Raw genomic sequence first — 11,192 nt, forward strand, 5'->3', positions numbered from 1 at the left:
TGAAACGTTTCTTGGCACTTTTGGGTGAAATAAAGGAGTTTATGCAGAGCAGAGAAGAGGACACCTCCCTCTTGGACAACACTGAGTGGTTGCTTGATCTTGCCTTTCTAACAGACGTCACAGAAAAACTGAACAATTTGAACTGTGAGCTGCAAGGCACAGATATGTCACAAATATGATAAGTGCTGTAAAAGCTTTTCAAGCATTTTCTCTGTGCATTTGCAAAGAAAAAGTATTGTGCCCTCCCCTCTGTGCAAAAAGTTCTTCGTGACAATGTTTCTGCATCTATGGCTTTTGATAAAGCTGTAAAAAAAATACTGCCAAGTCATTAACAGACTGATGAAAGAGTTTGAGAGCAGGTTTTGTGATTTTGAGCAAATTGTGTGTCATTCATTTCAAATCCCTTTATGTCAGTGGACATTACAGGCAAAGCTGAGAACCTAAGTACAACCTTCACCTTGGATCCAGGGCAGGTGGAAATGGAAATAATAACTTTGCAAAATGACCTGAACCTTAAAGCACATCGGAGTAGCCTAAACTTTTGGAACAGTGGACATGGAAAAGTACAAATCTAACTGCACAGCAGCTATGAAGGTTGCTTGTCTTTTTGGATCCACATATATCTGTGAATCAGCCTTTTCCAATATGAACTTTATAAAAAATAAACCGATCAAGCCTAACTGATTCCCATCTACAGGAGTCACTGAGAGTGGCAGTGACAAACTACACACCAGAATACAGCAAACTAGTGGACAACATGGAATGCCAGGTTTCTCACTAACTGACAGACAAGACTGAACAGTGTTTTAGTAAAACTCCATGTCACCTGGTCAATTGATCATTGTTTATTGATTAAATTAAATTCAAAGTTGAAGTTGACACAATCTCATGTACTGTATTGGAAAAAACAATTTGAGTTCTGTTTTTTGTTGAATGAAATTGTGACACGTTCATTTGCAAAAAAATAAATGTTAAATAAATGACAATGAAACACAAATACATTCATTTACAAGTACTTGTCCTTAAGTTATGATTGTTGTTTTTTTGTGTGTGAATATTGTATGCTTTTGATTTCTTGATTTGTTTATACATATGTTTTGAGCTGGTAACCCCTAAGGCCGTTTTTTGGGAATCTTAAGGTAGCCCTCAGCTTTAAAAAGGTTGGTGACCGCTGATCCAGAGTCTCTTCTGTCACCTTCAGATGACCTCCTGTTTCCTGCGCGCACGTGTGTGTGTGTGTATGTGTGTGTGTGTGTGTGTGTGTTTGAGAGAGAGAGAAAGAGGCAGGCGACTCTCAGTAATGGACCTGCTGGTTTTAGGGCCATTTTCGTGTTTGAAACAAAACACTGAATGAAAAGTGGAGTCAGAATGAATGAATGAATGGATGAATGAATGAATGGATGGATGGATGGATGACCCGCCGTCTCTCTGACGGATCGCATGTTATTAGTCTTTTTCCGTCGTTTGTAACTCTGGTGTGTTACTTTGATGGTGGCCTTTGAAGTGCAGGAGCGGCCTGTCAGTCATGCAAATGAGGGCTGAGGGGGGAGACTGTAGACCGGGGGAGGCCGGGAGAGGCCGGAGAAGGCCGGAGGAGGCGGGAAGAGGCCGGTGAAGAGAGTGATGGAGCAGCCGTGCAGGAGACAACCTGCTGATGTTGCGGCTTTTCTGTTTTGGTTTAATGTGCTGAATATCTAACATCTTGGTCAGTTTGGTTTGATATGTGAGGAGGAGGACGTCAGTGCGGAGGAAAGAAAGCCAGAGGAGAAATGAGAGAGAGGAAGAGAGGGGGAGGGAGAGGGAGAGAGATTAAGAGCAATAAAAGTGACCATGTGACTGTCGCGGTTTTTAACGTGCAGCTGATGAAGCCATCCCTGAGAGAGAGAGAGGGAGCGAGAGAGAGAGAGTACAGGTGGAGGTGTGGACAGGGAGAGAGGACCAGAGAGAGAGACTCCCTTTACCTGCAGAGGTGAGCCGTGGAGTGGTCAGAGAGACAGGCTGGATCCGCACTATGCTGAGGGAGCTCCCTCACCTGCAAAGATGTACGTGAGTTACCTACAGCTGGACAAGGACCCCACCATGTATCCACACCAAAACGCTGTGACCCGACACCCAGGGCTGAGTCTCAGTCCGCAGAACTTCGGGGTTCCGCCCCCACCGCAGTACACGGACTTCGCCGGCTACCACCACCACGGCATCAGCAACGAGCTGCATCCGGCTCAGCAGGCCGGGCCCGGCTCCGGGGGATGGAACCCAGCCTACCCGCCTCCTCCGCCGCCTACCCGGGACGAGTGGTCGCCCCATCACTACGTGGCCGCGGCCGCAGCCGCCGCTGCTGGGGGCCCTTCCGCCCAATCCACCATGCCCGGCGCGGTGGGGCCCACTTTGGGTTTCAGCCCCCCCGAGTTCCCCGGGCAGCCGCCCGCGCTGCTGAACGCTTCAGCGGGGCAGCTGTCACCCGGATCCCCGCAGAGGAGAAACGCTTATGACTGGATACGACGCAGCTCCGCACCCCCCTGCAACCCCAGTAAGACACACTTGTGATGTTCTGTCAAAGTAGTAGTTTTCTCCGAAAGGCTAAATATAAATTATTTATTGCAGAAATGGGGCAACTTTTATTGTCGCATGGTGATAGATTACGAAAAGATTTCAAATCTAAATATTGGAAATTTCTGTAAAAGGAAATTTAATAAAATAATTGCAATTTGAGATTTAAATAGTTTTGTTTTTTTTGCTGTAACGTAAGGCGTGTTTTTTCGATTTGTTGCATTTTCCTTATTTTTTTACAAACTGCATTTAGCTCATCAAAAATCGATCTGATCGGAAGATATTTAAGGTTTAAAATGAACATTTGAGCAGTTTAGTTTCGTTCGACTGGTTCCACTTATTACATACAATTGACTTATTTTCAATAAATAGGCCCTGAAATTATCAACAACTTATTTTATCATTGTTCGATTTCAAAATATCAGCCTCGTAATTAATTTTAAATCCCTTCAAATTTGACGGGATTGGATTTTTTTGGACTTGATTCATTTCTGCCTCTGCTGACAGATTTGTGTGTTTTGTATTAGTTGAAACTAAATTCGTCTGGTGTGAAGTGAGCCTGGAAGCAGGCCCGAGTTGTTCCCACCAGGTTCTGTGTCGTCTGGTCGCGATTCAAACGTGTGAAGCCGGTTTGAAGCCGTTGTCATGTAAATGTCCCCCCGCTGGAGGTGACTCCGGGCGGCCCAGAGGGGCCTTTGTCCGCCGCTTGTCTCCGGGCGGAGTTTACAAGAAAGTTCCCACTTTGAAGTGTGTGAAGTGTGACCTGTGTGTGTGTGTGTGTCTGTGTTTGTGTGTGTCTGTGTGTGTGTGTGTGTGCGTGTGTGTGTGTGTGTGTGTGTGTGTGAGAGAGAGAGAGAGAGAGAGAGTCCTACACGCTGCAGAAGTAACAGAAAAAGTACTCAAAAAGTACCCGAATATTGATAATAAGCATCAGTTGAGTAAATCTGATCTATAACTAACAAGATAAGTTAGTTGTTTTAAAATATTTAGAAATAGTCACAAAAGATTAATAACGGAAGAAATTATGTTCTATCTAATCTAATCACGTAAAACACCTCTTTTTTTTGTATTTTCGTCTAAAATCGGAGAAACCGAACATCAGATCCCATATTCTCTAAATGTATGGTTATTTAAATAATCAACAATATTATGCTGTTTTCTAAATTTTTTTTAAAATTTTTCCTAATTTTGAGAAACAACTTTTAAAAGATTCAGATGGAGGGGAGAAAAAAATCGAAACTTGTTCTAAGCAGAATCATTGTTTCATGTTTCAACAAAACAAAATGTTATATTTCTTCAATTACAAATAAGATGTTAGATTGAACACTAATGACACAATTCGCCAAATAAACAGGGTTTAATTTAAAACAGCTGGATTAATCCGCAACTGAAAATAGTTCCCTGCCCTTATTTTAAAGGACACAATTTTTCTGTTGCCATAACTGGACTTTGATTGGTTGAAGTCACACTCTTTCAGGAACAACCACCATTTCCTGCTCATAAAACAGACTTCCTGGCAACAAACAGAGATAAATCTCTTCTTCTTACATTATTGCCTCTTCTGGGCTCCTTCGTGTGAGGACAGTGATTCCAGGTCATTTCACCCACCATTCAGATGTTTTGAGTAATAAACTTTCTGACTACAGGAAAAGTGATCCAAGTTTGGTTTCAGGGTCTTTGTGTCCTTGTCCAAAAAGTCTCTGATGGTGGGTTTATTCCACAAGTCCAGAACTTTAGCTGATTGAAACTACAATGAACCTCTGAACATGAATGTCCTTAAAATCATGATTTGGTCCTCTGCCTCCTGCTTCTGTCTCCTTCTTCTGTTTCCTCTGTGTTCTGCTTCTGTCTCCTCTGTCTTATGCTTCTGTCACATCCTTTGTCTCCTCCTTTTGTCCCCTGCCTCAATTTCCTGTTTTCTTCCTTGTCTTCTCCTTGTATCTCCTGCTTGTCTCCTTTTGTCTCCTCATGCTCTGTCCTGCATTTGTCTCCTCTTCTGTCTGCTTTCTTGTCTCCTCTTCTGTCTCCTCTTCTGTCTCCTCCTCTGTCTCCTCTTCTGTCTCCTCTTCTCTCTCCTGCTCTGTCTCCTCTTCCTTCTCGTCTGTGTCCTCCTCTATCTCCTCTTGTCCTTCTTCTGTCTCCTGTGTCCTGCTTCTGTCTCCTTCTTCTGTCTCCTCTTCTCTCTCCTCCCTTGTCCCCTCGTCTGTCTCCTTCTTCTGTCTCCTCATCTCTCTCCTCCTCTGTCTCGTCTTCTGTCTCCTCTCTCCTCCTCTGTCTCCTCTTCCCTCTCCTCCTCTGTCTACTCCTCTGTCTCCTCTTCTCTCTCCTCTTCTGTCTCCTCCTCCCCCTCCTCCTCTGTGTCCTCCTCTATCTCCTCTTCTGTCTCCTCTCCGACAGGCTGAAGATCTTTTTGATTTACACTCCTTCATTAACGTCCCTCAGCCGAACTGTGTGATTTTTACTTTGGGACAAATGGAGCAGAAGGTCTGCGCTCTGTGGACAGATGTTCCAGGACAGACGGCGGCTGTGTTTAGAGACACTATTTAACTCTTGTGTGTTTAAGCGCTAATGCTGAATCAGAGCGTGTTAACGAGAGCTGATGCCCTTTTAATCAAACCCTCTCAGCATTGTAACAGGTGCTTTATAAATAAAGTTGGCTTGAATAAAGGCTGACTTTAGTTCCTGCCTGTTTAAACCTCTTATTGTGTGTTTAGTGTGTATTTACTGGATGTGGCGCTGGTGGTGACCTTCGCTATGGGTGAAAGAGTCATGTGACAGCATCATGGAGGAAGGAATGAGGGAAGTGGTGGGTGCTGGTGTAGATTAGCGTCTCTTTGGAGGTTGAAGTTGACATCATTTCTACCTTTGAACATTTTTCATCTTCTAACAAGGAAATAGGATTTTTTTTGTTACAAAACTTCAGCAAATGTCAGCCTTTACCGTGATTCATATGTGAAAAAGCATTTTGTTGGCGTCCCTCTCAGATAAAGATGTTACTGCAACATGATGAGCTTTGGGCTCGAGGATCCATAAAATTGACAGAAATCTTTGATGTCCGAGGAAAACATATAGAAAATAATGAAAAATTCTAGGTTCCTCTAGGAGGAGGGCTGGTGCACGAGTTCTATGCTGATGTATGTATGTCTATATGTTAATATGAGGACAGTTCTGTCATATTGTTGCTGTGCGTGTCTAGTTGGTCATAACTGAGATCAGTCAGGTTCTGTGGCTCTGTAGCAGTTAAAACAACAGATGTTGACATTTCACCACATCAGAGAACCAGTCAGATTCTTCAGCGTGTTATAACCATTAGATCACCATGTTGAAACCTTCTCCATGACTCTGGCATGCATGTTCCCAGATTACAGAGACGGGCGCTGTGGCTCAGTGGCCCTGCAGGAACGGATAAAAGAAAAAAAAACAAGATAGCCATTCATGCAAATCCACCATTTGAATACAGAGGACATGGTTGGAAAGTCACACCTGTCCAGACGCTGACATTAGTTTATAACAGAACTTTATGGCATAGGACACATGAAGTCCATTGAAAGGCTTTTTTACTGGCTGTTGTGATTTTTAAATATATATTTCATGTTGGGACTGAAAGAGGCTGGAAGACAAACTAAAATATAAAGTTTTGAGGTGAAGATAAAAAAGACTCCGATTGGCAACTTCTCATTGTATTGTGTTTCCTGAGCTGGTTTTAGTGTAAATAGTAAAGTTTTCTTCATTGTGTGCTACAGTTTCCTGACTTCATTGGAGCAAATAATACAAATTTATACATACAATCGCATGTTTTGTTTTTTCCTGTCCTTATTTTGCTGCAGGTCATAAACCTGTGTTCATGGCCTATTTGTTGTGTTTACAAATACACAATGTCTTTACCTGACGTGTTTATTTGGATTTGGTACGGCATTAGGTGTTGCCATTATTAGGGTCAACATATCATTATTTGTTATATATCAATAGCAGCGGCTAGGGTCATTATCTTATGTTGATGCATTTTAGTTAATCTCAAGTCGGTGCTCTAGATTCATTTGAGCCTTATCTGCTTTTACCTGACTGTTGCTATTTGGGTCAGTTCACAAGATTACTCAACCATATCTGTTGGACAATAAATTTGTTTTTAAAAGCCCCAGAAGTAACAATAACACTGCATCAGCATCCCAGTGAATGAGGGTGACAAAAGAAATCATTAGTGTCTAAGAAACCCAAGCTGAGGCCATGTTGTTAGCAATAAGCTTGATTTAGTCCGTGTGTTTGTGCTTCACAGATGGAAAAACGCGGACTAAAGACAAGTACCGGGTGGTTTACACCGACCACCAGCGGCTGGAGCTGGAAAAGGAGTTTCACTACAGCAAGTACATCACCATCAGGAGGAAATCGGAGCTGGCCACAGCCCTCAGCCTATCAGAGCGACAGGTAACAGGCCGCCGGCGCCACCCAGCAGCCACATCTTAAAATCTCAGCACGTTTGTCTCAGTCCTGCACTTCAGTGTAAACAACAACGGCTCAGGTAAAAACACCTTTTCCTCATCTCCAGGTGAAGATCTGGTTCCAGAATCGCCGGGCCAAAGAGCGCAAAATCAACAAGAAGAAGCTCCAGCAGCCCGCCTCCTCCACGACCACGCCCACGCCTCCCACCAGCACCGGTGCCAGCCTCCACGGAAACGGTGGCAGCAGCGTCGCCATGGTGACAAGCAGCAGCGGCAGTAACGGGCTGGTTTCTCCTTCCTCCCTTCCTTTGAACATCAAAGAGGAGTACTGACCTTGGGGGGGGTGGACTACACAAATCTTCTCGATAAACTGAAGACTTTTTATTTGCATCATGCTGTTGTAAGTGATCCCATAAAGGAAGATCTGGACTTCACGAGAATCTCAGGTGACATTCGACCTTCTGAACGCTGATTCAGCGGCTGTACGCATCACTTCTGTCACCGGTCCAACATCACCAGCTGCGGCGGAAACGCCGAGGACACGTCTCCACTCGCTGGAAGGAGTTTAATCCTGTCAGAGAGGAACATGTTTTTATCTCGGCAAACCCAGATTTTTAGGCTTAAGTCCAGTCAGTCTTCAGAGTGATGATGACACATTAATAAATAACTTATATGCTGTTGTCATGTTATTGGGACTATAATTTTTCTGCAGTAAATTATCTTTTCCCAGTATGTGATGAGTGACTGGTTGTTCAGAGATCCAAATGGAATCGTTTAGTTCACCATAAGACAGGATCCATGTTGTCTCCAACCTAATGAAAAGATATAACAAAAAAGTAAAGTTACTGAGGACAGAAGGAAAATTGACTTGATTTCTGGGACAGATTCTAAGATTAACTGACTGTAACTGATTCAAAGTTTATTGTAAACTGTTTTCTTCATAAACTCTGATCTGATATTCTGTCAATATTTTCTAATAAATGTAGCATTCTCTGATCAATTCCTGGCTTCACTTTGACCACGCCCACATAACCACGCCCCTCGGGGGACAACGCCCATCCCGATTAAGCCTAGAATTACACAGGCACAGACTTGTAAGCTTTTGCGGGAGGTACTTGGAGTTACATCCATTGGACAAGTACGCAAATTGAGAAACAGGGACTGTTTTATAACCTGATCAGCTACAGCTCAGCTCAAGCCAAACCCAATATTATCACGTTCCTGATGTATGTTACCCTTCGCATTAGCTAAAAGCAGCAACATGATTGACCAAAAGTCTGTGATATTTTCTTGTGCGCATTGATTATCCACTGTAAATAAATGTGTCACTCTGCAAATCAGGACTAACCTGGTAGCCTTTTCAAACGTTGAATAAATCACAAGGGAATAAATGTCACCAGACAATTTTACAACCTCCCATATTTGACAGAAATATGATGCTGTGTAAATGTTCTGCTGCAGCAGATATCAGACGAGAGAGATGAGAGGAAACCTTTTTATGTCTGATGAAAGCGACGAATCTGAGGCGACTATAACAAACAAAAGAGCATAATCTCAATAGTGGGGATGTTACTGCCCGACGATGCTGCTGCAAATCCTTTATTTCACACAAGCTAACATTGTCAAATCAGTCTGTGTGGTCACGATGTTGATCGTCTCTGTTCTGATGTCCAGTCGTCGTCCCCACATGGACACCCTTTGAGGTTACTGCGCCAACAATATCTGGTTCCAGGTGCAGGAAGGCTCTGACTAGCCCCACCCATTTCACACCTGGAACTGTTTCACCTGAAAACTGAATGTTGCGCTTACTTCTGTTCTCTCCAACAATACGTGATGGGAAGTCAGCTTTGATGTTACATGGCACCATGTTCACCATGAATGAGTATCAGACATTTTCAGCTGAGTGAAAAATGAAAAATGAAAGTGGATTGAGTTGAAACTAATTTTGTTATTTGTAAGGGAACAACTCAAACGCAACACAACACAAGAACAAGCATATTTGCTAATTGATGTAGCGGTTAAGGTGTGGCGTCCAAAGGGCAAAGAGGAACACTCTGCAAACAGAGCACAAGATCCTGCTATCTGCTACAATGTGTGTGTGTGTGTGTGTGTATGTGTGTGTGTGTGTGTGTGTGTGTGTGTGCGTGCGTGCGTGTGTGAGCGCGCATGCATGTCCTATTGGAAAGGCATGTGTTCATGTGTCCTCACTGAGACCTTTGTCCTTCTGGGTCCATTTTGCCTCCAACAACAGTCCTATCAGTCCTACCCAATGCTGATATACACTATCAGTATAGGGTGTGTGTCTGTGTGTGTGTGTGTGGGTGTGTGTGGGTGAAGAGAAACCTGTTCAACAATCTTGAACTTGAGACCTTCACTTCTGTGAGAGAAAGAGCAAAAATGTGAAAGATCTGACTTTTCTGTTCTAATTATTGTTTGTTTGTTTGTTAAATGTTTGAGCTGCTAACCTGCATCTTCTTCCCTGACAGGGTTGAGGGTAAATATGAGTTAGCTTTGCCAAACTCACTAGCTAACGTCAGATTCAAATTCACTTTGAGTCCATTTTTCTTCTATGGTCACCTTCGATGTCCAGTCGAGGGTCTCTTCAAGAAACACTAAAGCTCATATGGATCAAGAACTACTGGAGGCCTGAGAGGACCACACTGGTCCAGGACAGGTGATCTGTACCCTCGTGTTGTCTAATTTGATACTTGTTGCTGGTGTAATGGAGGAAGTTGGACAGTTTTGGTTGGCTTGAAGGACAAAATGGGCTCAAAGGTTCAACCAGGAGGATAAAAGTGAGGCGACACGAGTACAGCGAGTAGCAACGTCAGAGCTAGCGCCTCATTTTTGGGTAAACAGAGCGTAATGAGAGCAGAGCTTCGCTTCTTAGCCACCATAAAGTTTATTGAGGGGTGGAAGCAGTAAAAAAGGTTTCACCACAGAGACGTAGAAATGTTTGTTGAGGAGGCGTGACGAGCTGTGATAGTGGCGGTGGACGACCACCGCAGGAGTCCGATTCTCTCTTCTACAGCTGCACTCAGACTCCAGATTTGTTATACACTTAAGAAAAATCAAAGGCTGAAAACTATCATAAGAAAATTTGAATTATTATCTCTCTGAGAATGAAACTGTTAAAATTTAACCCCAAAAGTTTTAACGTCATCAAATTGTACTTAAACTGTTGATTTACCCATTGGCTGTTTTCTGCTTCAAGAGACAGAACACATTAGCTGCTAGCTCATTAATGGTCCAGACACTGATCATAAACACTTTAAAGGTTAAACTGGAACTTGTTTCCCCTAGTGGCTGGTTGCAGTAATAACACCATTGGCTCATTGTAAGGAATGGAGTAATTGTTTGGGATTTTATTTTACTATGTAACATGTAGTGTTATTAGTTAGCTTAATTTTAGAAGACAGGAAACAAACTAGTAAACAGAATATGAGCTCAGTACAGATGAAGGAAAGAACTTACCTAATAATCTCACCTCTTCTGTCACAATGCTTTAAAAAAAAATGTTATCCATATCAGAGCACCTGCTAACATCCTTTATTGCGCTAACATCCACAGAAAAACTCAGATTCAGTAAAGCTAATTGGGTTAAAGAGGAACAACCTGGTCGGTTGTTATCACCGAGGTCAAATATTCAGTTGGCAGACAGTGAAGTGCAAGAGAGCGACAATTTTTTCCCGCTTCAGACAGCATGTTAGCGTTGGCTAGCCGCTTCATCTGGTCATGAATTATCACCATTTCACCTTTCAATTGTGGGCTTTGACAGCAATCATAAAGGGAAAAGTAATCAATCCGAATAGTATCAATGTCAGCTTATCAGTTTGTCTTTCCGAGAAAACACACACACGCGTACGTGCACAAACCTGCAGGGTGGCGGCCATTTTATGGCACATTTCACCTGCCCAAAACAAAATGGTTGACACCAGATTGCAAATTGTGCATTGCTCAGGCCTCCAGCGGGACGAAATTACTCCACATCGCGGCCGGAACGGCGCTTTTTCAGTCCACAATACTCAGAGACGTCTCATCTCATCAACAGCGACGATAATTGGAGCAAATAAAAGGAAAAGACAACAAAGAGAGCAAATAACTCTCACCAGCATCCATAAACACAGAGGGAATCATCTCCCACAGCAGCTCATCCACACTTATACAGCCACTTGTTTATGGGCCTTTTTACCATAAACTTTCATTTAC

The 11,192-nt window shown here is 43.1% G+C and overlaps 1 protein-coding gene across 1 annotated transcript; it reads left to right on the plus strand.

Annotated features, from left to right (window-relative positions):
* Positions 1-1,551: 1,551 nt before the first annotated feature.
* On the plus strand, positions 1,552-7,981 carry cdx1b (caudal type homeobox 1 b). Its single transcript, XM_003978252.3, has 3 exons — positions 1,552-2,527; positions 6,821-6,969; positions 7,091-7,981. Exons 1-3 carry the CDS (start codon positions 2,041-2,043, stop codon positions 7,313-7,315), a joined length of 861 nt encoding a protein of 286 aa, XP_003978301.2. The 5' UTR covers positions 1,552-2,040; the 3' UTR covers positions 7,316-7,981.
* Positions 7,982-11,192: the final 3,211 nt, after the last annotated feature.

This window comes from Takifugu rubripes, chromosome 15, assembly GCF_901000725.2.
Source record: "Takifugu rubripes chromosome 15, fTakRub1.2, whole genome shotgun sequence".
In the NCBI taxonomy this organism is placed as follows: Eukaryota; Metazoa; Chordata; class Actinopteri; order Tetraodontiformes; family Tetraodontidae; genus Takifugu; species Takifugu rubripes.